The sequence below is a fragment of the Tyto alba genome, unplaced genomic scaffold, assembly GCF_018691265.1.
Source record: "Tyto alba isolate M040663 unplaced genomic scaffold, T.alba_DEE_v4.0 Super-Scaffold_3, whole genome shotgun sequence".
Taxonomy (NCBI): domain Eukaryota; kingdom Metazoa; phylum Chordata; class Aves; order Strigiformes; family Tytonidae; genus Tyto; species Tyto alba.
In genome coordinates, this window is record NW_024881304.1 from 9,471,665 (window position 1) to 9,496,117 (window position 24,453).

Here is a 24,453-nt window from a genome sequence, read left to right on the forward strand (position 1 = left end):
GCTCCCCCGCCGGCCTCCACGGAGGGAAGGGGGTGGTGGGGGTGGGGGTGGGGTCTCCCCCCGCTCCCGCCGCCCTTCCGCCACCCCCTCCCCGCCGCCTCCGTCCCACCGCCCGCGCCCGGCTCCGGCCGTGCCGAAAGTGCGGTTGCTAAGGGCGGCGCGGCGCTTTACCCAGCGGCCGCCCCGCGCCAGGCGCCGCCGCAGCCTCCATTGTTGCGGCCCGGCCCGGGCCCGCCGCCGCCGCCGCCGCCGCCGCCCATGGAGCCGCCGCCGCCCGCGCCCGCCCGCTGAGCGCGGCCCCGGGGCCGGTGAGCGCGGCCCGGAGGGAGGGAGGGAGGGAGGGAGGGGAAGGCGGTCGCACCGCCGCCGGGGCTTGGGGAGGGGGCGGCGGGGCGGGGGGCTCGGCCTGGCTCGGCCTCACCCCCCCCCCCCCCCGCCCCTCAGCCCCTCGGGCCCCCTCAGCCCCGCTCGGGCGGGCGACGCCATGGGCGTAGACTTCGACGTGAAGACCTTCTGCCACAACCTGCGGGCCACCAAACCCCCTTACGAGTGTCCGGTGGGCACCTGCCGCAAGATCTACAAGAGCTACAGCGGGATCGAGTACCACCTCTACCACTATGACCACGACAACCCCCCCCCGCCCCAGCACACCCCCCTGCGCAAGCACAAGAAGAAGGGGCGCCAGGCCCGCGCCGCCAACAAGCAGTCGCCCAGCCCCTCCGAGACCTCCCAGTCGCCGGGCCGTGAGGTGATGACCTACGCCCAGGCCCAGCGCATGGTGGAGGTGGACCTGCACGGCCGCGTCCACCGCATCAGCATCTTCGATAACCTCGACGTGGTGTCCGAGGACGAGGAGGTGCCCGAGGAAGCGCCCGAAAACGGGAGCAATAAGGAGAACACGGAGACCCAGAGCGTCCCGCCCAAATCCGGCAAGCACAAGAACAAGGAGAAGCGCAAGGATTCCAACCACCATCACCACAACGCCTCGGCCGGCACCACCCCCAAGCTCCCCGAGGTGGTGTACCGGGAGCTGGAGCAGGACACCCCCGACGCCCCACCTCGCCCCACTTCTTACTACAGGTATTGTCCATGCTCAGGGTGCGAGGAGGCATCCAGGCAGCTCTAGCTCGTGCGCTGGGTCTGGAGGCAGAATTGGTCCCAATCTGTGCGGTTGACTTGGCCATGGTGCATGGAAATAGCCTCTGTCTGCCTCTCCGGGGTCTTGCGGAGCTGGCTGGCCCGTGGCTTCAGGCTCCCAGAGCTCTATCTGGCATCACACCCCAGTTGTGAGGGGTCCGTGCGCCTGCAGAGCTCCCGGTTGCCGCTTAGGTCGTTGCCAGCAGCTGGATTGCTGCGCTCTTTCCTTGCTGGGATGGCAGGTACAGTTATAAGAAAAACCGAATGCGTCTTCCTGCCTTCCCTGCTACTCTTCAGAGGTGTTCTGGGATAGCTCTAGAGCCCCCCAGCACCAGGGTTTACCTGTAAGATGTGTGTGTTTGTGGGCTTAACGTGTCTTTGTCGCCCTACGGTTTTTCCACCGGTGGTTTGGTGAGCGTGACGGCCCAAAGCAGTACCTTAAGCGGGGAGTTAACAGTGAACCAAAGTAAAGGCTTGTGTGGCCACCCTTGTCACCACGCGCCTTGAGAAGCCGGCACCGCGTTCCAGGGACGGCATAATGATGTTATTTTGTGTCAGGGCATTAGAAAAAAACCCTCCCCCTGAGGTGTCTGCAGTGCCGTTGGCTGCAATAGCGGGAGGTGGTTTCTGTCAGTTGCTGGAGCAGCAGCTTTGGGGTTCGAGCTCCTTCCTCTCTAAATAACATCTCTTGACCCACAACCTGGAGTGAAAGAGAAGAAGGCGCAGCTGCCCTCACCAGAATTAACGAAACGTGGTGCCTCTGTGCCTCTTGGCTGTTGCGTCTTGGGCACGAGGCCACTGCCTCCAGAGCATCGGGCACCTCCTTGGTGGCTTGTGCAGGCTCCCATCTTGTGCTGATGAGTCTCCAAGGCCTGTACCTCGCCCCTTAGGTGTTATTTTCTCTGTGTTGTGCTCAGTGTGCTGTGTTGCCGCTGTGCTGCTCAGGATGCAGCGGTACCTCCCACTTCTGCACATTTCTGCCTTGTCCCTGTTTTTTTACTTTGACTTATGGCTTGACTGGAGCATTTAAACGTTCCCCCAGCCACGGCCTGCGGGAGTTAGGGTTCGGCAGCTCCAAGCCCCCGCCAGTCATGCCCTCACCCTCCTGTGCTGTCCTTCCAGGTACATTGAGAAGTCAGCAGAGGAGCTGGATGAGGAGGTGGAGTACGACATGGACGAGGAAGATTACATCTGGCTGGACATCATGAACGAGCGGCGGAAGACCGAAGGCGTGAGTCCCATTCCCCAGGAGATCTTTGAGTACCTGATGGACCGGCTGGAGAAGGAGTCCTACTTCGAGAGCCACAACAAGGGGGATCCAAACGCCTTGGTGGATGAGGATGCTGTCTGTTGCATCTGCAACGACGGGGAGTGTCAGAACAGCAACGTCATCCTCTTCTGCGACATGTGCAACCTGGCTGTGCATCAGGAGTGCTACGGGGTGCCCTACATCCCGGAGGGACAGTGGCTCTGCAGACGGTGCCTGCAGTCACCTTCTCGAGCCGTGGACTGTGCCCTCTGCCCGAACAAGGGGGGGGGCCTTCAAGCAGACGGACGATGGGCGCTGGGCACACGTGGTCTGTGCCCTCTGGATCCCGGAGGTGTGCTTTGCCAACACCGTCTTCCTGGAGCCCATCGACAGCATCGAGCACATCCCGCCAGCGCGCTGGAAGCTGACCTGTTACATTTGCAAGCAGCGTGGCTCCGGGGCTTGCATCCAGTGTCACAAAGCCAACTGCTACACCGCCTTCCACGTCACCTGCGCCCAGCAGGCCGGGCTGTACATGAAGATGGAGCCCGTCCGGGAGACGGGGGCCAACGGTACCTCCTTCAGCGTACGCAAAACCGCCTACTGTGACATCCACACGCCGCCGGGCTCTGTGCGCAGGCTTCCCGCCCTCTCGCACAGCGAGGGGGAAGAGGAGGACGAGGAGGAGGAGGAGGAAGGGAAGGGCTGGAGCTCTGAGAAAGTCAAAAAAGCAAAGGCCAAGTCTAGGATCAAGATGAAGAAGGCGCGGAAGATCCTGGCAGAGAAACGAGCCGCAGCGCCCGTGGTTTCTGTGCCCTGCATCCCCCCCCACAGGTACGACCTGCCACCCTCCCTCGACTGTGGAGAAATTTCTCCCTTTCCCTGTGCCTTTTATCCCGCTTTCCATGTAGGCGTTATCTTGTTCCTCTTGTTAGCTTTTCGCCCAGGTACTTTTCACTTTGTTCTCGTAGGGGGCTGTTGGTGGTTTTCTCTGGGAGTCCTGCAGAGAGGCAGGGCGATGCGCTGCCCCACAGAGGTGTCTGGGCCCTCAGTGGGGCAGGAAATAGCTGCTGTTAGTTTAACGGCAGAGAACGAACTTGGCCGGACGTGTCAGGAAGCAGCTGGGGGTTCCCAGCACTCCTTTCCTGTTTAGCTGACCTGAGGCGCTGGAGTAAACTGGGGAGGAGGGGGCTGCCCTCCTTTCTGCCAGGGTTTGTTTTCTCCCAGGACTGTGCTGGGGAAAAGAGGGATGTGTGAGAGCGATTCAGGCCTGAAACCTCTGCACGGCCGCCTGTGGCTGGAGAGCACCAGGGCTCCTGCCTGCCGAGAGGCACGGCTGTCACTGCTGTCATGAGGTTGACTTCACAGCACAAAGGCAGCGCAGGTGCTGCCAGGAGGGTACTTGCGGCCTTGTCGGGGGTCGTGTTTCTGTCACGTCCCCACCCTAAGGGCTCATGGGAAGGTGCAGACACCCAGTAGTTACCAGCATAACCATCGTGTGCCTCGCACTGCTCTGATCATTGGGCTGGCGTGCAAATCCCGAAACAAGAGCATCTAAGAGCCTTGTGAGAATTTGCCAGTGTCGTTTATAGCTCTGGGTGTCCTCGGCAGTGTGCAAAAGCAGGTAGAAGCATCCCAGGATGGTTTTGTACCTTGCCATCGCCCTGCAGCAGGCATCGCACGGTTGAAGCGTAGGTTGGGCGCGGAAGCGTTTGCCTCCATGGCTGCAAACCACCCCCGCGGCGCTGCTGAGCTCTCCTCCTCCCCGCGGCAGGGGCTGTGCTGGGGGGGTCACCCCTGGTGCCGTTACCGGCCAGCCCGCCGAGCACGGCTGCGACCGCGCAGGGACGTGGGACCGCTGCTTCCCCACGGACCCTTGAAACGGTCTCCTGCGCGGTCGGAGGGCAGCACGCAGAAACCGTGGGCTTTGCTTCCTGGGCAGTGTTCTGGTGACTTGCGGAGTCCGGTCTCTGCTACAAGGCTGCTGGCTTTTTGCCACAGTCTGTTTGTGTCCTAACCATATGTTTTTTCTCACTTGAGGCTTGCTCTATAGCCAGAGCCTCTTTTCTTATGTACAGACACGTTGGCAGGCGGTTTGTAGATTCTTGCTGCTATCGTTGCGCTCGCAGCAAAACCCACACTGAGCTAGAAGCTGTTAACCTCTCCCCAGGCCTTCCTGTTGGGATTAATTATTCTTCAAGGGCTGTTGCCAGAATGCCAAATGTCTTCCTGTGGGAGCTGTGCTTGGCCGGCGATGGCACGTGAGGCTGCTGTCCCCAGCCTCTTCAGGTGAGGCTGATGCAGGTCGGATCATCCCCTGCGAAGAGCTGTCCCTCTGAGACATGGAGATGCTGGGGGTCCGTCCCTTCAGCTCCCCACTAGCAGGGCGTCTCTGTCCGGCCTTGCTGAATGAGGCTGTCCCAGCCCCTTCAGGCTTTCTGCTGTTGTAGAGAGTAGGAAAATTCCTTTTGTGGTGCTTTCAGCTATTTAGGGTAGTCCTTCATTAGTTCAGATAGGATCTCTGTTGTGCTCATGCCTCCTGTTACCCTCCTCATGCTTTGCCAGGTTTAGTCAAGCTACGGGCTCCCTGGGGCTCAAGATTGTCTGGTAACGTCTGGCCAGGGACTTTGTCACCGTGAGTGGCCCTCAGCCTGGTAAATAATGGGTTTGGGATAGCAGCGCCGTAACACTTGAGGTCTCAGGGACTGTGGGAGCTGTTAAAGGTCCAGCCCCCGATGCAGCTGTGTCGTACCCCGACCTGGCACAGCCTGCCCCAGGCTTTTGCCCAAAAGTTGGCAGGAGGTAGAAATGAAAAATCTGTTTTGGAGACGCAAGGCTCGATGTTTCCTGGTGTCCTCTGTCGCGGCTGACTCGGGCGGCCAGCTCCTCTGCATGACTTGGTGTTACAGAAATTCCTGCCACAGGGAAGGGTGCTCTCTGCTCGAGAAGCTTCTCAGCTGCTCTTGGGTGGCCTTGCTGCTACACCCCTCCAGCCAGGGCTTCTCCTGCAGCGGCCCTGCTTGCCTTGTTGATGGGGTCTGTGGTTCCTCTCCCTTCTTCAGGCTCAGTAAGATTACAAACCGTTTAACCATCCAGAGGAAGAGCCAGTTCATGCAGAGGCTGCACAGCTACTGGACGCTGAAGAGACAGTCCCGCAATGGTGTCCCTCTGCTCCGCCGCCTTCAGACACACTTGCAGTCGCAAAGAAACTGCGACCAGGTAAGGGCTGCTCGTTGGGGTGCTGCGGGGAATCCTGGCTGCGCGCGCGCGCTTCCTGCGCCTTCGGGGCTGTGGGCTCAAAGCCTTTGCTGCATGCGGTGCCTGCAGGCGCAGAAGTGGGGCCAGGAGTATGAGCTCCCAGATGAGGAAAGGGCAGCCCCAGCTGCTTTTGCTGCTTCACCTTCTCCTCTGCTCTTGGCGTTCAGAGATTTGCCAGGCAGCGACACTGCTGGCAGTCTGCCACGGGAAGGGAATCCTGCCCTCTCATGCTGCCGCGCAGAAGTTAGCTCCTTCCTCGTGCCTGCATTTAGCCGGTGGTGATGGCAAACCTGTCAGAAATGGCTCTAGTCTGAGGCTGCTGTGTCAGTGAGTGTCGAGAGAGGTGGCCAGGGATCTCCAGAAACAGTCTGGAAGGAACCAAGGCCTCACTTCCAGTTTCTGAAACCGCTCCAGGAGCGCTCCCTGTGGGTGCTGCTTCCAGCCCACTGTCTGCCTCAGCCCTTAGTGCTTCACAGATGTGAGGTCTCTGCTGCCAGAGAAGAAGACTTTTTTTCTTCTGGCTCCCTATCTGAGCTCTAAATCTTTCTTTCTGAGCCCTTGGAAGACTGACCGGGCAGGAATTTCTCCTGCTATTGCCCCCTCTCATTTTTATTTGCTGGAGAAGAGCTGAGACTGCTTCTGCTCATCTTTGTCTATGGCAGAACATAAGTCATCATTTTTTGGTGCTCCAGAAGTGAAAATAACCAGAGCTGTGTTCCGTTTTTGCACTTTTGCCGAGCTCTGAGCAGCAGCACAGACCCTGGTATTGTCGTTCTGTGCTCTTGGGCAGCTGCAGGCAGTCGGTTGTGTTAGGAAGAGTGTTTTCAGAGGCTCTGGATGTCCACCTCCTGGCATCCTAAGGGCTTGGTGGCCAAGGAGCAGGTATTCAGCTCTGCCCCGAGGTCAGGCTGTTTCTGAGCGACCCACCTAGGTTATAACAAGGGAACTGGGACCTTTGCTGAACCAGCGGGTCAGGCATGCCAGTTCTCTTTGCCAGGGAAGAGCCCCAGCACACTCTCAGGAAGGCGGAGATGGGAACACATCTCCTGTCAGCTCATGGTCTCTGATGTTCCTGCAGAGAGACACTGAGGATAAGAACTGGGCCCTGAAGGAGCAGCTGAAGTCATGGCAGCGCCTCCGCCATGACCTAGAGCGTGCACGCTTGCTGGTGGAGCTGATACGCAAGCGGGAGAAGCTCAAGAGAGAGACGGTAACGATTGTTTGCCCCTCCTTGGGGAGCTGCTGGGGTGGGCATGAGCATGGGCTCTCCAGAGTGCCGTGGGGTGTGTGCAAGGGTCCCTCAGCCGCGCTGCGCCCTGCCCCGGCGGCTCTGAGCAAAGGTGGCTGCTCTGCAAGGCTGAGGTGGGATGTGCAGGTGCTGGAGCTGGGGTTGCGCCTCCGTGCCCCAAAGACGGGGCTGAGGTGCAGTCCCTGCCGCTCGCGCCAGGAGAGGTGTCGCTGTCCTGTAGGACTGCACCGCTGCTCCCTGGGGACTGTCCCCGCCGCTGGGCAGGGGGCTCAGCCCCGCTCTTGTTCCTCTTGTTTCAGATCAAAGTGCAGCAGGTGGCACTGGAAATGCAGCTGACCCCCTTCCTCATCCTCCTCCGCAAGACGCTTGAGCAGCTGCAGGAGAAAGACACGGGCAATATCTTCAGCGAGCCGGTCCCTCTGTCTGAGGTAACAGAAATCTACGAAGTAAGAACCCCCTCCCCCAGATTTCTACTTCACTCAAACCTGTCCCTTGCTCCAGCCAAGGGCTGCCCAGGGCGTGCCCTGGCCCGGAGGCTCCCCCGGGGCAGCCTGGTGCTGGCTCACGCATCCCGGCACCGCTCGCCCGAGGGGGTTGTGCAGCGATGCCCCTCCTGGCTGAGCCCAATGCGGAACAGCTGAGCTGGTGCTGGCTGGGAGCAGAGCACTCGGCTGCTCCTCTGCGCGCGTGACTGCCCGGTGTCTGTGAGCGGCTGGGGATTCCTGCTGGGAAAGGCAGAATGCCGGCCCTTGGGAGGCGGCACGCTCTTACCTGTCCTCTCCTGAAGGCCTCTACTAGGTGACAGACCGAGCACAGCACAGGAACGGGTTTGACCGCCCGGACTGTCACTGCGGGGGGCAAGCGAAATGGTTCCTGAGACCGTCATCGAGTCCCCGCCTGGGGAGGTGGGGAGAGGCCGTGCTGGCTCTGGCAGCAGGTTGGCGTGGAGGTGTCTGGGCAGAGCTGGGGAGGAAGGCTGCGTGGTCCCACCTGCAGCCACTGCTGCCACCTGGACGGTTCTGTTTTGCCTGTCTGCACTCCCCCTCACCCCCCGGGGGCTGCGCTTGCAGCTTCTTCGCCTGGGGAGCACCATGTAGCATACTGGATCCCAGCTGCCCGCAGACAGGAGGAGAGGATGAGGACGGGATGCTGGTGTGTGCCCTGGAGCTGTAAAAACACTTTGGAGTGCGTATCTGCTCTGGCAGGTGGAGCACAGCACATGGGCTCCCTCGTCCGGAGGCGTTACTGTTCCTCAAGCTGCAAAAGCAGACGGCATTCCCCGATGTGCATTTGGGCAGAACGCAGGGAGGGATACCTGATTCCTCTAATGACTGTTTTCTTGGAGCAGGTAATGTTAACGGCTGGCTCCCAGGCTCTTAGCTCTGACTTTTTCTTCATGCAGGTCCCAGACTACCTGGATCACATCAAGAAGCCGATGGATTTTCAGACAATGAAACAAAACCTGGAAGCCTATCGCTATCTGAATTTCGATGACTTTGAGGAAGATTTCAACCTGATTATCAACAACTGTTTGAAATACAATGCCAAAGACACAATCTTCTACCGGGCAGCCATCCGTCTGCGGGAGCAGGGAGGTGCTGTTCTCCGGCAGGCTCGCCGGCAGGCTGAGAAGATGGGCATTGACTTTGAGACGGGCATGCACTTCCCTCACTGTGTAACGGTGGAAGAAGCTCAGGTCCAGGACATTGAGGATGGTGGGTACTCATCCCCCGGCCCAGGGTACGAGGGCTGCTTGGAGGTAAAGCCCAGGCAGAGACAAAGCACCCGGGGGTCTGTCTGAGCTGCCTCCCATGGGAGATTCAGTCGGATGCCTGGGCTGTGTGTCCCCACTCCCCGGAGACGTGGGGGCTTTGCTAGCCAGGTACCTATTGGCCCCGTTAGGTTGGCTCTAGGCAGCAGCTTGTCTGCGCGTCCTGCCAGTCCCTTGGTCCCTTGTCCTCCTCATGGTCAGAGCAAGGGGCTGCCTGGGATGTGGCCTCCCTGGCCAGCGTCAGGGGTACTGTCACTCACCCCCGTTCCCAGCACTGACTGTGAGCTGCTGAGGTTCCTGTTGTGCTGCTGGGCTAGAAGGACTGACTGCCCCTGGCCAGAGCTGTGTGCTTCCCTCAGTGCCCTCAGCTGCAGGCTGAGCTGCCTGCCAGAGCTCCCAGTACGCCTCAGCCAGATCTCGCTGACTCCATGGTTGTGGTTCTGCTTGTCCCTGGGCAGTGGGGAGCCCCTCCAGGAACAGCTGGTCAGAGAAGGATCCACTTAGGGTCTACCATTCCATGCTCCAGCACGGGACAGGCTCAGACAGGGAAACTTCCCTGCTCTGTAATGCTTCAGGATCCCTTTTCCTGTTACAACCCCTTTTCCTTTTCCTGCTGTGCTCTTGCCCCAGCCAATAGGAGCCCCGATATTCTCCAAGCTGCTGATCAGCCTGCTTTCCCCAGCAGTCCCAACTGGCTTGTTTCCCATAGGGCTTCTTCTCCAGGTCTTTTAGGGTAACTTCTCATCTTCAGAGGTGTTTGACACCACGTCAGCTACTTCCCTCCTGCAGGCAATCTGGATTGCCCCATGCCCGTTCAAGCAGAGGAGCTCCAGAGAGTTCCCAATTTCTTTCATCCATCTGCTCCTCTTTGTTCCCCCAGAAGATGTGCGGCTGCTGCTCTCGGAGAATCAGAAGCACCTCCCCTTGGAGGAGCAGCTGAAGATCCTGCTGGAGCGGCTGGATGAGGTCAACGCCGGCAAGCAGAGCATAGGACGGTCCCGCCGGGCCAAAATGATCAAGAAGGAGATCACGGTCCTACGGCGGAAACTCGCACACCCACGGGACCTGGGCCGAGACGGGCTGGAGCGGCACGGCTCCTCTGCCAGGGGAGTCCTGCAGTCGCACAACCCCTGCGAGAAGGACCTGCAGACAGACAGCGCCGCGGAAGAGAGCAGCAGCCAGGAGACTGGCAAAGGTACTGGTCCCTCCAGAATGCTGCCAGTCTGGGGGAGCGGTGGAGAGCCGCCTCGGGGCAGGCTTGGCCAGCCGAGCAAGGGGGACTGGCAGCCGGAGGAGACCGTCTCCTGCGTCTGGGACAGCCGCAGCCTGGCGTGCCTTTGCCTCTGGGGAGGGCAGCCTGGCGTGCCTTTGCCTCTGGGGAGGGCAGCCTGGCGTGCCTTTGCCTCTGGGGAGGGCAGCCTGGCGTGCCTTTGCCTCTGGGGAGGGCAGCCTGGCGTGCCTTTGCCTCTGGGGAGGGTCGGCAGGTCACTGCCCTTCACGGCTGCTCCTGCCCCCCATGCGGCTGGAGACCGAGCATCCCAGCTGCGTGATGTGGGGCACGAAACGGATGTTTCCCCCTGCCAGGCCCTGCCACGCTGCCTGGTTTCTCTTGGGGTGTTATGGAGCAGCCTGCCCTCCAGTGCCTCTTCCTGCCCAGGGGCACGGGAGGGGGTTGCAGCGGCACCGACTGCCCAGCTCCAAACACCCTCCCGGGGCTGGGAGCCGACCGCGGGCCGGCCACCGGCGCCCTGGCCTGGCTGGAGATGCCGAGCTGGGCTCCGTGGGGCGCGCAGCAAAAGCTCCAGGCAGAGCTGCCAGGTGTCACTGAGGGGTTGTCACCTCTGTGTCCCAGTCCTGCCCCGCTAAGCACTGGGAAAAGCAGGCTATCCTGCAAGCAGCGAGTGTTTTAGGGCCTTTTCCTTTCAGGGGTGCAGCGGAGCTTTCTCAGCTGCTGCATGTTGTGGGAAAGGTTTATTCCTGCTCCCTTTTTATTCTTGACTTCTGCTTCTGTAAGGTTGCTGCCTGGGAGAAAGGAGGCATCCCCGGTTGGTGGGGTGTTCTCTGATGTCTCCATCGAGCTTTTACTGTCAACAGACTGGATAATTTGACCCTGAGGGTGCAGGCACAGCAAAGCTTGGGAGGGAGGATCTTCCAAGAGAACATTCCCGAGAAACTAAGCTGTTCCTTGACCCTGCTGCCACACGGTCCCTGCCAGACATAGTCTCCTCCCTCTTCCAGGTCTGGGCCCCAATTCTTCTTCCACCCCAGCACACGAAGTTGGCAGGAGGACCTCAGTGCTCTTCTCCAAGAAGAACCCTAAAACTGCAGGCCCTCCAAAACGTCCGGGACGTCCCCCAAAGAATCGAGACAGCCAGATCACTCCCGGGCACGGGAACAGCCCCATCGGCCCCCCCCAGCTCCCGATAATGGGGTCCTCCCAGCGGCAGAGGAAGCGGGGGCGAAGCCCGCGCCCCAGCTCCAGCTCAGACAGCGACAGCGACAAATCCACCGAAGACGCTCCCATGGGTGGGTGTGGCAGCTCCCCCTGCGCAGCCGGGCGACCGCGGCCCCACCGGGGACACGTGGCAGGTCATAACGCTCCTCGGGTGGGGTGTTTTGCAGACCTGCCAGCCAACGGTTTCAGCAGCGGGAACCAGCCGGTGAAGAAGAGTTTCCTGGTGTACCGCAACGACTGCAATCTTCCCCGGAGCAGCTCCGACTCGGAGTCCAGCAGCAGCAGCAGCAGCAGCGCTGCCTCGGACCGGACCAGGTACCGGCCCCGGCCCGGCTCTGGTGGCCCCGGTGCTTCCCCGGGGTGGCAGGGGACAGCTCTCAGCCTGGAGTTGCTGGATGAGGAGCCTGTTTGGTGGTCCCGGTCTCACTCACCCTCCTGCAGCCCGGCTCCTAAACCTTAGGAAGCTGCGGGTTTTGTGCTTTTTTGTCATGTAAAGCCTGAAAGTGTGAGTGTGCAGCAGAGGGCTGGCGGGGAGCGGGGTGTCCCCTCTCGGCACAGCGGCTGCTTCCAGCAGCCAGCTCCAGCAGGTTCCTGCCTGCACCTTTAATTCGGATCAGTGCTCGTCTTCTGGGTCCTCTGGGGTGGAACTGGGTGAGGGTCCGGCCGGCGCCCCGGCCGAGGCACCATCCCACCTTTCTTCTCAGTTCCCCCCGCCAAGTCCTTCCTGCTGCCGAGGCCGGCGGTTGGAGCCCAGAAGGTGCTTTCTGGAAGTTCCAACACGGCTCCTACCCCCAGCTCTGCTCCCTCTCTCTGCAGCACGACGCCCTCCAAGCAGGGCCGAGGGAAACCCTCCTTCTCCCGAGTGAACTTCCCGGAGGACAGCAGCGAGGACACGTCGGGGACGGAGAACGAATCCTACTCCGTGGGCACGGGGCGAGGCGTGGGGCACGGCAGTAAGTACCGTGGCGGCCACCCGGCTCTCGCCTTCCCCTGGGAGGAGGGGGGGGGGACGACGACAGGCTGCTGACCCCTCCTGTCCCCTCCCAGTGGTGCGCAAGGGCATGGGGCGCGGCGCGGGGTGGCTGTCTGAGGACGAGGACTCCTCCCTGGATGCCCTGGACCTGGTGTGGGCCAAGTGCCGGGGGTACCCCTCCTACCCAGCCCTGGTGAGTACCGCCGGCCGCGCGCCCCCGAAACCCACATCCCCCCCCCCCCCCGCCCGCAGAGCGGCGCTTGGGGTGGGTGGGGGTGTGTGTGTGAGTCCCCCAGCCCTCCCCTTGCTCTTTGGGCAGATCATTGACCCCAAGATGCCGCGGGAAGGCATGTTCCACCACGGCGTCCCCATCCCCGTGCCCCCCCTGGAGGTGCTGAAGCTGGGGGAGCAGATGACTCAGGAAGCACGCGAGCACCTCTACCTTGTCCTCTTCTTCGACAACAAGCGCACTTGGTAAGGCCGGGGGTGCCTTTTGAGGGGGGGGGCACGCATCCAGAGACGATTGTAACCCTCAAACGAGGTGGCCCCCCGCTCCCCGCAGGCAGTGGTTGCCCCGGACGAAGCTGGTGCCGCTGGGGGTGAACCAGGACCTGGACAAGGAGAAGATGCTGGAAGGCCGCAAGTCCAACATCCGCAAGTCGGTGCAGATCGCCTACCACCGCGCCATGCAGCACCGCAACAAGGTGCAGGGCGAGCAGAGCAGCGACTCCAGCGAGAGCGACTGAACCGGCCCCCCCGCCTCCCACACCCCCCCCCCCCCCCCACGCCCCCCCAAAACCCCCCCCACGCCGTATCTCAGGGCAAACGGGGCTCGGGGAAAAACCCCCTCCCCCCTCACCCCCCCCTCAGTGCAGCTGGTCTGCACCCACCGCGGGGGGACCGGGAGGGGGGGGACCCTCCTTCTCTCCTTCCCTCGTTCCCGCTGCCCCCGCCCGCGGCTCCCCGGGACGTTGTGGCCGCCCCCCCCCTCCCCACGCCATGCTGCCCCCCCCCCCCCCCCCCCCTCTTTTCCCCACGCCCCTTCCCCACCCCGGGCCCAGCCCCCGGCCGGCCCCGCGCTCGGACGTTGTTTGTATTTATTTTGAAGGAAGAAAAATCTATTGATTCTTAGAAAATAAACCTCCGCTGCGGAGCCGCCGCCGCTGCGGGCGGGGGGGGGGGGGGGGGGGCGGAGACTGGCGGGCGGAAGTTGGGCCGGAGCGGGGTGGGCGGGGCGGTGGGCGCGGCGTGGGGCGTGGGGCGGGGCGGCGTGGGGCCCTCTGCGGCATCTCTGGGCGGGGGGCAGAGGTGAGTTTTGGGGGGGGCACGGCGGAGGTAGGCGGTGCCTGACGGCGAGCGCGGCCGTGGGGCGGGGGGACGCGGCCGGCACACTCCCCTCCGCACCCCCAACCACCCCCCTCCATGAAACTGCGGGACGCCCCGTCCGCCTGCCCGTCGCTGTGGCGGTCCCTGCCCTGCCCGCCCGCCGAGCTGCGCCTGGACCTGGTGCTCTCTTCGGGGCAAACCTTCCGGTGAGCCAGCCCGGGGGGGTCCGCTCCCCCTCCCCGTCCCGCCCGGGGGGGTCCGCTCCCCCTCCCCGTCCCGCCCGGGGGGGTCCGCTCCCCGTCCCGCCCGGGGGGTCCGCTCCCGCTCCCCGTCCCGCCCGGGGGGGTCCGCTCCCCGTCCCGCCCGGGGGGGTCCGCTCCCCGTCCCGCCCGGGGGGGTCCGCTCCCGCTCCCCGTCCCGACCCTCCCGCTGCCCCCGTGTGCGGCAGATGGTGGGAGAGCAGCCCCGGCGCCTGGACGGGCGTGCTGGGGGGGCGCGTCTGGACGCTGAGGCAGGAGCGGGACCGCCTGTGGTACACGGTGTACGGCGAGGAAGAGGAAGAGGAGGAGGAGGAGGAGGAGGAGGAGGAGGAGGAGGAGGAGGAGGATGGGCGTCCCGCCGAGGCGGCGAAGCTGGATGGCGCGGAGGCGGAGAGGATCCTGCGCGACTACTTCCAGCTGGACGTGGGGCTGCCGGCCCTGTACCGCGCCTGGGGGGCGGCCGACCCCCTCTTCGGCAAGGTGGCCAATGACTTCCCAGGTGAGGTGGCCCCGTGGGGCCAAAGGCAGCGGCGGCACCCGCCCGGCGTCCCCCTCACCGTGTCCTGCCGGCAGGAGTGCGGGTGCTGCGGCAGGACCCCGTCGAGTGTCTCCTCTCCTTCATCTGCACCTCCAACAACCACATCTCCCGCATCACCGCCATGATCGAGCGCCTCTGCCAGGCCTTCGGCCGCCGCCTCTGCCGCCTCGACGCCCGGCCCTGCCACGCTTTCCCCTCCCTCTCCGCCCTCGCAGGTCCGCCATCGCCCCACCCGTGCCGCCCCGCCACGGCCTCCCCCGTGCCCACTCACGTCCGTCCCCCCCCGCAGGCGCCGACGCCGAGCCCCGGCTGCGGGCGCTGGGTTTTGGCTACCGGGCCAAGTTCGTCAGCGGGACCGCGCGGGCCATCGCCGAGGGGCTCGGCATCGAGGGGCTGCACCGGCTGCGTGCCGCGCCCTACGCCGAGGCCAGGAGGGTGCTGTGCGCCCTGCCCGGCGTGGGTGCCAAGGTGGGTGCGTGCTGGGAAGGGGTGGGACGGGGAGCCGGTGGCGGGGGCTGACGGCACTGCCCGACGGCAGGTTGCCGACTGCGTCTGCCTGATGGCCCTGGACAAGGCGGAGGCGGTGCCGGTGGACACCCACGTCTGGCGCATCGCGCGGCAGCGGTACGGCGCGGCGCTGGGCGGCAGGAGCCTGACCCCCCGGGCCCACCAGGAGATCGGTGAGGGCGGCGCTGGGCCCTGACGTGGGACCCACGGGGATGGGGGGGACGGCGGCCCCAGCGCTTACCCTCTCTCTGCAGGCGATTTCTTCCGGGGGCTCTGGGGCCCCCGCGCTGGCTGGGCGCAGGCGGTGAGTACCCCCCCACACTTCCACCCGGGGGTCAGCCCTCACCCCCCCATCCCAACCGTGCCCACCCCATCGTCTCTCCCCATGCCAGGTCCTCTTCTGCGCCGACCTCCACAAGGGCCAGGAGCCGGCCGGCAGCCGGGATCGGGCCAGGGCGGGACGAGGCCGGGACAGCCGTGGGGACGGGCCACCCTAGGGACACCCCAGCAGGGACAGAGACCCCCCCTCAGTGGCGAGGAGAGGGGGGATCACTGCGCCCGCTGCCAGCCTGGGATGCGCAGGGGTGTGGGCAGCTTTTGGGGGAGCTGCTGCCCTGGGGAAGTGAGGCTGGGGGGTGTCAGGGCTGTGCCCAGCTCCCCCCCCACCTCAGGACAGAGCCGAGCCAAGTGGTGTTGGCCTCTTGCCTTTATTACAAGCAATAAAATAGAAACATCCATTTGGAAAATTCTCCTTGAACAGGCTGAGGGTGGGGTGTGGGGCAGTGCCAGGGCAGGCGTGGGGTGGAGCGGGGGGGATGTGGGCCCGGGACACAGCCCCGAGCTTGGCGGGGGGGGCTCCTGGGGGCTGCCCCAGCTCTGCTGCGAGCCTGCGGTGGGGGGCAGCCCCACATACCCCGGGGCAAGCAGGGCAGGATGCCCCCACACCATCCCTCGCCCTACTCCAGCCCTGCAGGGTCCCCCACTCCACACTGTGCCTGGGGGAGGGCTGGACCCCCCCCAGCTCCCTCCCTGACCCGCCCCCCCAGGGATGCAGCCATGGGGGGGCTGTGCTCAGTCTGGAGGGAGGCGATGAGCTCTGCTCACGGGTGGGCACCCCCAGTCCGACCCTGTGGGGGGGAAGTGGGGTGAGAGCTGGGCAGCAGCCCACCCCAGGGGTGTGGGACGGGGACGGGGGGGTCAGGGCTCACCGTTACTGGTGCCCCCCGCCAGCTGCTCACTGGGGCTGGTAAGAGTCGTCTGCCCAGGGCCCTCCTGGCTGGTTCCCAGCTGCAGCTTCCTCATGTGCCTCACCACCGCCGTGGCGTTGAAGGCTTGCTGCCGACCCCACAGCGTCCATCATCTGGCACAGGGTGCCTGGGGGGGGGGGCCCCCTGCACCCCCAACACTCCCCCCACATCCCACACACCCCCCTCAGCTCCCCAGCACCCCGCGCTCACCTTCCACTTGCTCTTTGCGAAGTTCTTCTTGATCTGTTCGCTCACCGACTGGTGGATGTTCTTGTTCAGGGCCGTGTCCCCGGCAATCCTGGGGTGGGAGGGTGGTCAGAGGGGGCCCCCCCGCCCCCCAGCTGCCAGGGGGTGAGCCAGGGGGAGCAGACAGTGGCCAGTCCCTCCCTTACCAGGGATGCTGCAGGGCTTGCTCGCAGGTGAAGCGCTTGCTGGGGTCCTTCTCCATCAGGTGCTGGATGAAGTCCTTGGCTGGGACGGGGCGCAGAGCAGCCATGAGCACCGGCACCCGCTGCTGCCCCCCCCCAGCTACTGCGACACTGCCCCGGTGTCCCAGCTCACCCGAGTCCGAGATGTCATCCCAGTAGGGCGAGTCGAACTCGTACTCAGCCCGCAGGATCTGCTCGAAGAGTTTGGCGTCGTTCTCGTCGTAGAAAGGGGGGTAACCGCAGAGCCTGGGGGGGGGGGGGAGGGCGGGTGAAGAGGGGGACACTGGCCTCAGGTGGCCCCGGGACCCCTACAGAGGGGAAGTGGGTGGGATGGGGGGGCTACGTACAGGATGTAGGAGATGACCCCGATGGACCAACAATCCACCGCCTTGCTGTAGGGCTTCTGCGCCAGCACTTCAGGGGCTGGGGAGGGGATGGCAGGGGTGAGCGGGGGGGGGGGACCCCCAACCCCGCACCCAGGGTGGTGGCAGCCCACGGCAAGCCGCTCACCCACGTAGCCGGGGGTGCCACAGGCCGTGGACATGACGCTGCCGCAGCCCTCGATCTTCGACAACCCGAAGTCACTGATCATGATCTTGGAGTCCTCCTCCAGGCTGTAATAGAGCAGGTTCTCGGGCTGCGGGGAGCGGGGGGGGGGGGGGGTCAGGGAGGGGTGACACTGGGGTCCCCTCCCCGCCACTGCGATGGGGGGAGCTGTGTGCATCCCCCCCACCGCTCACCTTCAGGTCGCGGTGGACGATGCCCATGTCGTGTAGGTACTTGACGGCGTCGAGGATCTGCCGGATCAGGGTGCTGGCGTCCCGCTCGGTGTAGAAGCCCTTCTCCACGATGCGGTCGAAGAGCTCCCCCCCCGAGACCCTGCCGGGGACAGGCAGCGCCGGTCAGCACGGCCCCCCCCAGGCTTCCCCCCCCCCCCCCCCCAGGCCCCCCAACATCACTCACAGCTGCATGATGAGGTAGAGGTGGGTGCTGCTCTCGTAGATGTCATCCAAGGCCACGATGTTGGGGTGCTTGATCCTGGGGGGGGGGGTGGGTGGGTGGGATGTGGTGAGGGGGCTCCCGGGTACCCCCCACCCCGGCCCCCATGGGGCAGGGAGCAGCCGGGCTCGGCCCCATGGGGCGTCACGCGCCGCCGGCTATTTTGGGCGCTGCCGATAACACCAGGCGATGGGTGCTGGCAGCGGGGAGCCGTGCCGGGTGCTGGGGGGGGTGGGTGGGTGCAGCGTTGGCCCCCCCCCCACCCCGGCGCTGGGACAGCCCCTACTTGTGGAGGACGGCGATCTCGTTCTCGATGCTGGTCTCCTTCCCCTCCAGCGCCTTCTTGGCGATGCACTTGATGGCCACCAGCTTCCGCGTCGCCTTCTCCTCCGCCAGGACCACCTCGGAGAAGGCCCCGCTGGGGAGGGGGGGGGGGGCGCGGTGAGGGGGGGCTGCCGCCACGCCACGATTGCCATGGTGACGGGTGGAAAAATCCGGCTATTTATAGGGGAAAAGCGAGCGGGAGCCGCCCGCCGGGACGGCCGGACACGGGAGCATCCGGCATCCCCCGGCGCAGCCGCACCGTCCCCTTACCAAGCAGGATGAGGCCGTGGTGCTGCCGGCAGCCGGGGCAGAGCCCCCGGAGGGGTTTTGGTAGCCCCGTGGGCCAGCTGGGCCACCCGGGTCCGGGCCGAGGTGGCCGGGGGGAGCCGGGGCAGGTGGAGGGCAGCGCCGGGGCCTAAGCCTTGTCCTAATTAACCCGCTAATCCAGTTTAAGAGCTTTACGGCGTCGGGCCCTCGCCTCGGGCCGCTCTCTGAGCCGGCGTGGTTCCACGCGGCGGGTTTGGCAAACCCACGGGTGGGCTGTCAGCCGGTGTCACTCCCCCCACACCCCACCCCGCCTGTGACTCACGTGCCCAGGACCTCTCGGAAGTCGTAGATGCGCCGAATGTCCTCGGTCCTCTTCTTCCAGCTGGGCCCATCCTGCCCCAGCGGCATGGTGGCCTGCGGGGCCACCCACTCGCACCTGGGACACGAGTGGGGAACGGGGGCGTCAGTGTGCCCTGGAGGGGGCGGGGATGCCGTGGGGAGAGGGGACACGGGAGTGGCGGGGTGTCAAGGGGATGTGGCCGATGGTTGTCATCGTAGGGTGAGGAGGGACAAGCTCTGTGCGTTTGCTCTGGCTCCCCGGCGAGGAATCCTGGCGTGGGGTGCCCCACGGGGGACACACGCCGGCCCCTCTCGATGCCTGCCCGTCCCGCGCCCGCCTTATGGGCGGGGCAGGCGGGCAGCGGGAGGGGCAGAGTCACACGCGTGGGTGCTCGGGGGTCCCCACCCCCGGCTCCCGCACGCGCGCCAGCTGGCACAGCCGCGCCGAGCGGGGACACGAGTGGGAGCGGAGGGGTTACGCCCCTACGCCGCCACCGGCTGGGCTCTCGCGCGGGCATCAGCTCCACGCGTGGGCACGCCGCCCCCGCCCCGCCCCGCCCTTACCGACGGCGCTGCGGCGGCCCCGGCCCCGGCCCCGCGCGGAGCGGCGGCGGCTCCTCCCGGCGCGGCGCCCACGGACAGCCCTGACGTCACGGGCAGGGGCGGGGACACGCCCCGCCGCCGCCAATGAGAAGCCGGCGGGCGGGGAAGGTTACGCGCCACGCGTGACCGCGGCGCGCGTGGCCGCGCAGGATGGGCTGGCGACACACACGCGCGTGGGGAGGGGGCTGGTTGTGGGGTTGCGAGTGGGTTCCTTGAGGACACGCGTGGGGCACACCCTCCCGCCACTGCAGGACAGCCCCACCCGCGGCACTGCCCCCTCCCTGCAGCCCAGGGGACCACCCAGCTCCCCCCCCACCCAGCACCAGCAGGACCGCCCACCCCACGTCCATCCCACGGCAGGGCTCTCCCCCCACGGCGCCCCCGAGGCCACCACACCATCGCCGGCACCGGGCTGCCTTTATTGCCCGCGCACAGCAGCGCAAACCACCGGTACACGGAGAGCCCGGCCGCCCCTGTCTCGCACCCTGCCCCTCCCCACGCCCCCCAGCTCCACCCCCGGCGCGGGGGGTGGGGGGCGGGTTCCCTCCCCCTCCTCGGGGCCGTGGGTAAGGGACAAGGGACCGTGGGAGCCGCACCGCAGCAGCCACCACATCCGCCCTCCGCAGCAACCCGGCTGATGTCACCCTCCCAAAATAACAGGGGGAGCACCGGGGGGGGGTGGGGAGAGGAAACCACTGGTGTGGGGAGGGAGCCGCTCCTGGGAGGGACCCCCACAACTCCGTGGGGTCCCCAGCCCGGGTGGGTGACAGTCCCTGGGAGGGCACTGCAGCCACGACCCGTCACACGGGTGGGAAGGCCCCAGGGGGGCCGGGGGGCTGCGCCCCCTCCGTCCCGCACCCGCAGGCAGGTCACCCACGCCCTTGGCTGCCGAGGTCCACGGGATGGGGCTGGGGGGGGGGGGTGTCCTCGGCCCCCCCACTACCCATCCAGCAGCTTGAGGATGCTCTCCCGCTCCTTCAGCGTCTTCCAGGCCTGGTCCTTCTCCTTCTTGGTGGGCGTGCGCTTCTTCTGCCGGGCGGCCATGATCTTGCGGAAGGCGTCCATCACCTCGTTGTCGGCCATGCGGACGCGCTGCCGCAGCTCCTGCCGGTGCAGCTCCTCCTTGGCCAGCCTGGGGGGGGGACAGACACCCCCACACACACATGGGGAAGGGGGTGTCAGTCCCGGCCAGGCAGCCCCTCTCCCCGCCCCGTGCCCCTCCCTGCCCGCTCTCACCGCAGCAGTTCGTGTTTCTTGGCGCGGTTGTGGGCGCTCAGGGCCTTCAGCTCAGCCTGCCTCTTGCGCAGCTCGGCCAGCACCTCGTCCTCCGAGTCCTCAGCCGGCCGGTCCTCCGACTCCAGCAAGCCCTGGGCCACCAGCTCCTCCTTGATCCGCCCCTCCAGCGACTTGGTGTGGGGGACACTGCCGGGGCGGAGAGCAGCTGCTGCCCAACCCACACCCCTTGCTCCCGCGCCGCTCGCCGGGGCAGGAGAAGCCCCCGGTGCCTTTGGCATCACTGCCAGCCACGCCGAGCTCCAGGCCCCGCTCAGCTGCTCACCTGAAGGGTTTGTTCTGGCTGCGGGGTGATGTGCCAGCGCCATCGGCTCCCGAGTCCTTGCCGGCGATCTCAGGGATGGGGGAGTCCTCGACGGGGGAGATGATGTTCTCCTATAGCGAGCGGAGCGCGAGGGAAGGGTGAGCGTGCTGCCCCACAGCGCCAGGCCGTGGCACGGCCCCACCAAGCCCGCTCACCTCCACCAAGGCCTGCAGGAGACGCTGCGTCAGGGGCCCAAAGGGACACCCATCCTCCGGCTGCTCGTGCTGGGCTTCCGACTTCTTCAGCAGAGCATCGACATCTGGGAGGCAGCGGGAGAAAGAACAAAACAACCCCAAACACGCGGAGGTGAGCAGCGGGGCAGGGCTGCCGCTACCCCGGGGTGGGGTGCAGGGCTGGGGCTAGGCTCTGCTGGGTGCCTGCAGCCCCTCGGGGCAAAGGTGGGTGGGGGACGGGGGTACCTTTGGTGTCCAGCTCAGTCAGCGGTCCCAGGACACCTTTTTTTTTGTCGGCAGCGGCTGCCGCCCGGGCTCCATCCTTCTGCTCCTCCAGCAGGTCCTCCTGGGCCCAGCGCTGGGAGTAATGCTTCCCCAGGGGGGGGATCTGCGAGGGCAGGGCTCCGTACAGCTCCCCGAGCCCCCCGCTGTGAGGCACGGGGAGCAGCCGAGGGCTGGGAGGGGACAGGGAGGGAGGGCTCAGGAGTTTCTCACCTTGTAATGCTCAGCCTCATCCTCCGGCGGCTTGAGCAGCTCCTCCAGGACTCTGACCTCTTCGTTGGTGAGATCGGCGCAGTACGGCTCCACCGACGCCCAGAACCTGTGAGGAGGGATGAACGGTGAGGGAGGGCTGGAGGGGAGCCCTGTGGGAGCCGATTCCCCCTGCCACTTTCCCCCCCTCAGGGCACCTCGGGCTGGAGGCTGCCCTCATGCTGGGTGCTGTGAGGAAGGAGATGGGTGATCCAAGCACACACACCCCCCCCCAGCACACCTGTTCGGAGCATCATTTTTGGGAATGCGGGGCACATCAATGGGATCATCCTGGAATTCGTATTCCTGGATCTTGGGCTGCAGGTTCTTGGATTTGGGCCGGCCGGGGCCAGGCCCGGTCCCGTGGCCCCCTTTGCCCTCCAGCTTCTGCTTCTTGGGCTTCCCGTGTTTGACAGAGGTCCCCACATCGTGATCCTTGCTCAGCTTCAGGAACCGCCGGTCGCCCTTCTTGTCCTGCCAGTCCGTTAGGATCTGGAAGAGAATAATTCCCCGTCGTGTCCCGCGCCCGGTGCTGGGCAGGGACAGCGCAGAGGCAGCCCCGGGGGAACGGGAGGGACGGGGAAACACCCTCCTGCTGCGGTCCCGGCACCTGGGTCTCGGCCTCCAGGACGCGGAGGCGGCGGCTGGCGGAGGAGAGCAGCGTCTCCAGCTCCAGCTGCAGCGTGTCCAGCTCCTCGATGCCGATGCCGTCGTCCTCCGATCGGGCCAGCACGGCCGTGTACCGGGGGCACACCTTCACGTGATCCACCGACTTGAAGTCGTGGAATTGCAGCGGGCAGTCCTTCAGTTCGCTCATGGTGGCGGGGACCGGGGGGGGGGGGGGGGGGGGGAACCGGGGGCGCTGAGGGGAACCGGGGGGTGGGGGGGGATCACCGGGGCGCTGAAGGGAACGAGGGCGGGGGGAGGCAACCGGGGCGCTGAAGGGCACCGAGAAGGTCTGCGGCGGGGCGCCGGGGAGGCCCGGTGGGCGGCGGGGCACCGGCGGGGCAGCGCCGCGGGGCCGGGCCGGGCCTAGGCCGCTCGCCCCTTCCGGCCCCGGCAAGCGGCGGGCGCCCCGCCCCGCGCGCCCCGCCATTGGCCCAGCCGCGCCCAGCGTCCAGCGCCCATTGGCCCGACTCGCTCTCCATCTACCTTCCCTAATATGGAAGCGATGACAGGAGCGTACCAAGCGTGGCGAGGCGCGGGGGGGGGAGAGGGGGCGGGAAGGAAATCAGTCGTGCGGGATCTCGCCGCCGCTCCCGCTCTGAACCGCCGGCGTTTACTCGCTCTGTGACTCGGAGAGCTCTCGCTATTCTCTCCCGGGCTCTCAATGCGCAATAAGAGCCTCCCGCCATCCCCCCCCCCCTCCTCCCGCCCCCCTCCTCCCTCCGCAGTGGGAGGTCCCGCGCATCCCGGAAAAGAGGACCGGCCACTTCCGCCTACCGGGACCGGAGCGCAGCCGCCACCATGGTAGGGCGGGGATGGGGGGGGGCGCCGGGGGGGTTGCGCGGCGGCGGGGATCGGGCCGGGGGGTGACGCCGCCGCCGTGTCCCCGCAGACCGCCACGCTGCGCCCGTACCTGAACGCAGTGCGCGCCACGCTGCAGGCCGCGCTGTGCCTGGAGAACTTCTCCTCGCAGGTGGTGGAGCGGCACAACAAGCCCGAGGTGGAAGTCAGGTACCGGGGAGGGGGAGCGGGGGGGGGGGGGGCGCCGGTTCGTCCCTGCCACCGTGCTGCCGGTTTGCCCGGACGGGCCCCCGCACCCACCGGCTGCCGCAGGGCTGCTACCGGCAGGGAGCCGAGGGAGGAGGCGGGGGGGGAATCCGGGTTGGGATCGAGGGAGGATCTGCCGCGGGAGGCATCCCGCCGCAGCGTGAAGCAAAACCTCTGCCATTCCTGCGGCTCCCTGCTTGCGGGCCCCCCTTCCCCGCGTCCGACCGGGAAATGCTTCCTTCTGAGTCAGTCCTGCCCTTCCTCCGCTCGCAGGAGCAGCAAAGAGCTGCTGTTGCAGCCGGTGATCATCAGCAGGAACGAGAAGGAGAAGGTCCTCATCGAGGGCTCCATCAACTCCGTACGCGTCAGCATCGCGGTGAAGCAGGTGAGGTGGGGGCCGTGGGCCAGCAGCCCACGCCTGGTGAGAGGGAACCCTCACTTCCCTTTCCTCTCCCCAGGCTGATGAGATCGAGAAGATTTTGTGCCACAAGTTCATGCGTTTTATGATGATGAGGGCTGAGAACTTCTTCATACTGCGTAGGAAGCCCGTGGAGGTGAGGTGGTGGGGAGGGGGCAGAGCAGCTCCCAGCTCCGCTCCTGGCACTGGCCACCAGTGTGGAACTGGGGTGCAAGGTTGTGTGGTCAGTGTCCTGGGTGCTTATCCCTCAGGGCACGTCTCTCTTCCCCAGGGCTACGACATCAGCTTCTTGATCACAAACTTCCACACGGAGCAGATGTACAAGCACAAGCTGGTGGACTTTGTCATCCACTTCATGGAGGAGATCGACAAGGAGATCAGCGAGATGAAGCTCTCTGTCAACGCCAGGGCCCGCATCGTGGCAGAGGAGTTCCTCAAGAACGTGAGGCCTTGAAATGGGAGGAGGCGGGTCCCTTGTTTTCGGAGCAGGGTGTGGGGCTCCAAACCAGCGGGACCCTCATGCCCAGAGCCCCAGTGTCCCATCTGTGGGGATGGTGGTGACGTTCTGCCCAAGGAACCTCTTGAGGACGTGGAGGGGAAGGACACCCGGGGGTGCTTGTACCCCGCTTTGCTCATGAAGTGCCAGCTTTTGAGACACCCCCCTCCCCTCCAGAGCACGCTCGGGGGTGGGCAGCAGCTGTGGGGGACACCCAGCGACCAGGGGGGTGGGTACCGACTGACGGCCGGCTCTCTTCTCCTCTCGCTTTTCAGTTTTAGGCCGTGGTGCAGGACCCCGTGGCTCCCCAACGCTTGTGCCTGCCGGGCACCGTGCCTGCGCCTGCTCCCGCTCCCCCCACCTCCGAGGACACGGCCGGGCCGGGCCCCGCCTGCCCCTCGCCGGGCCGGGCGGCCGTGCTGGGAGCAGCCCCCGCTTGCGGCACAGCGGCCGCCGGTCGCTGCCCCCGTTTCGTCTCGTTTTTTTTTTTTTTTTTTAAAAAACAGTGTCGTTTGCTGTAAGCCCCGCCTCTGCTTCCTCCCTCCCGCCGCACCGGGGGGGGCGGGGCCTGGTGGGGGGCGGGGCCTGGTTGGGT

The 24,453-nt window shown here is 65.7% G+C and overlaps 5 protein-coding genes across 10 annotated transcripts; 3 read left to right on the top strand and 2 right to left on the bottom strand.

The window, feature by feature from the left end:
- Positions 1-409: 409 nt before the first annotated feature.
- BRPF1 (bromodomain and PHD finger containing 1) lies at positions 410-13,245 on the top strand. Its single transcript, XM_042799520.1, is given in 14 exon segments — positions 410-1,080; positions 2,260-2,668; positions 2,670-3,220; positions 5,449-5,605; positions 6,723-6,854; positions 7,193-7,321; positions 8,296-8,608; positions 9,545-9,859; positions 10,903-11,190; positions 11,287-11,434; positions 11,936-12,072; positions 12,167-12,285; positions 12,412-12,566; positions 12,655-13,245. Coding segments are annotated over 14 exon segments (3,633 nt in total). The 5' UTR covers positions 410-484; the 3' UTR covers positions 12,839-13,245.
- Positions 13,246-13,376: 131 nt separating this feature from the next.
- Positions 13,377-15,469, top strand: OGG1 (8-oxoguanine DNA glycosylase). Of its 2 annotated transcripts, XM_042799528.1 has the most exons (8): positions 13,377-13,624; positions 13,867-13,966; positions 14,003-14,177; positions 14,252-14,431; positions 14,506-14,684; positions 14,755-14,896; positions 14,978-15,027; positions 15,116-15,469. In XM_042799528.1, exons 1-8 carry the CDS (start codon positions 13,515-13,517, stop codon positions 15,218-15,220), a joined length of 1,041 nt encoding a protein of 346 aa, XP_042655462.1. In that variant the 5' UTR covers positions 13,377-13,514; the 3' UTR covers positions 15,221-15,469. The 2 variants fall into 2 exon arrangements, with proteins under 2 accessions (XP_042655462.1, XP_042655461.1); XM_042799527.1 differs by having other exon boundaries at positions 13,867-14,177.
- Positions 15,415-18,995, bottom strand: CAMK1 (calcium/calmodulin dependent protein kinase I). 5 transcript variants are annotated; one of them, XR_006165954.1, is made up of 12 exons: positions 18,892-18,995; positions 18,311-18,424; positions 17,684-17,815; positions 17,362-17,436; positions 17,139-17,277; positions 16,909-17,035; positions 16,746-16,821; positions 16,532-16,644; positions 16,363-16,441; positions 16,181-16,268; positions 15,962-16,054; positions 15,415-15,850 (listed from the first exon to the last, which is right to left on the bottom strand). XR_006165954.1 is itself a non-coding variant. In XM_042799524.1 (12 exons), the coding sequence occupies exons 2-12, from the start codon at positions 18,394-18,396 to the stop codon at positions 15,795-15,797; spliced, it is 1,068 nt and encodes a 355-aa protein (XP_042655458.1). In that variant the 5' UTR covers positions 18,397-18,424; positions 18,892-18,995; the 3' UTR covers positions 15,415-15,794. The 5 variants fall into 5 exon arrangements, 3 of the variants coding, with proteins under 3 accessions (XP_042655458.1, XP_042655457.1, XP_042655460.1); XR_006165953.1 differs by having other exon boundaries at positions 15,932-16,054; XM_042799524.1 differs by having other exon boundaries at positions 15,962-16,058.
- A 335-nt stretch (positions 18,996-19,330) lies between these two features.
- Positions 19,331-22,312, bottom strand: TADA3 (transcriptional adaptor 3). The gene is made up of 8 exons (XM_042799706.1): positions 21,842-22,312; positions 21,473-21,723; positions 21,196-21,301; positions 20,947-21,088; positions 20,683-20,786; positions 20,489-20,598; positions 20,167-20,352; positions 19,331-20,062 (listed from the first exon to the last, which is right to left on the bottom strand). Exons 1-8 carry the CDS (start codon positions 22,046-22,048, stop codon positions 19,870-19,872), a joined length of 1,299 nt encoding a protein of 432 aa, XP_042655640.1. The 5' UTR covers positions 22,049-22,312; the 3' UTR covers positions 19,331-19,869.
- Positions 22,313-22,583: 271 nt separating this feature from the next.
- ARPC4 (actin related protein 2/3 complex subunit 4) lies at positions 22,584-24,379 on the top strand. The gene is made up of 6 exons (XM_042799707.1): positions 22,584-22,701; positions 22,790-22,908; positions 23,218-23,329; positions 23,403-23,498; positions 23,634-23,804; positions 24,134-24,379. The coding sequence occupies exons 1-6, from the start codon at positions 22,699-22,701 to the stop codon at positions 24,137-24,139; spliced, it is 507 nt and encodes a 168-aa protein (XP_042655641.1). The 5' UTR covers positions 22,584-22,698; the 3' UTR covers positions 24,140-24,379.
- The last annotated feature ends 74 nt before the right edge of the window (positions 24,380-24,453 follow it).

Bases quoted from the DNA above. Each gene is read 5' to 3' on its own strand.
- ARPC4 (XM_042799707.1), top strand. The intron at 22,909-23,217 runs GTACCGGGGAGG...CTCCGCTCGCAG, and splicing joins AAGCCCGAGGTGGAAGTCAG to GAGCAGCAAAGAGCTGCTGT. The intron at 23,499-23,633 runs GTGAGGTGGTGG...TCTCTTCCCCAG, and splicing joins TGCGTAGGAAGCCCGTGGAG to GGCTACGACATCAGCTTCTT.
- CAMK1 (XM_042799523.1), bottom strand. From the start codon at position 18,396: ATGCCGCTGGGGCAGGATGGGCCCAGCTGGAAGAAGAGGACCGAGGAC. The intron at 16,822-16,908 runs GTGAGCGGCTTG...TCCCCTCCCCAG, and splicing joins TGGCACCCCCGGCTACGTGG to CCCCTGAAGTGCTGGCGCAG. The intron at 16,269-16,362 runs GTAAGGGAGGGA...CTCCCACCCCAG, and splicing joins CAAGCCCTGCAGCATCCCTG to GATTGCCGGGGACACGGCCC.
- TADA3 (XM_042799706.1), bottom strand. From the start codon at position 22,048: ATGAGCGAACTGAAGGACTGCCCGCTGCAATTCCACGACTTCAAGTCG. The intron at 21,089-21,195 runs GTGAGAAACTCC...CTGCCCTCGCAG, and splicing joins ATGAGGCTGAGCATTACAAG to ATCCCCCCCCTGGGGAAGCA. The intron at 20,599-20,682 runs GTGAGCGGGCTT...CGCTCGCTATAG, and splicing joins TCCTGCAGGCCTTGGTGGAG to GAGAACATCATCTCCCCCGT.
- OGG1 (XM_042799527.1), top strand. From the start codon at position 13,515: ATGAAACTGCGGGACGCCCCGTCCGCCTGCCCGTCGCTGTGGCGGTCC. The intron at 13,625-13,866 runs GTGAGCCAGCCC...CGTGTGCGGCAG, and splicing joins TCTTCGGGGCAAACCTTCCG to ATGGTGGGAGAGCAGCCCCG. The intron at 14,432-14,505 runs GTCCGCCATCGC...CCCCCCCCGCAG, and splicing joins CTCCCTCTCCGCCCTCGCAG to GCGCCGACGCCGAGCCCCGG.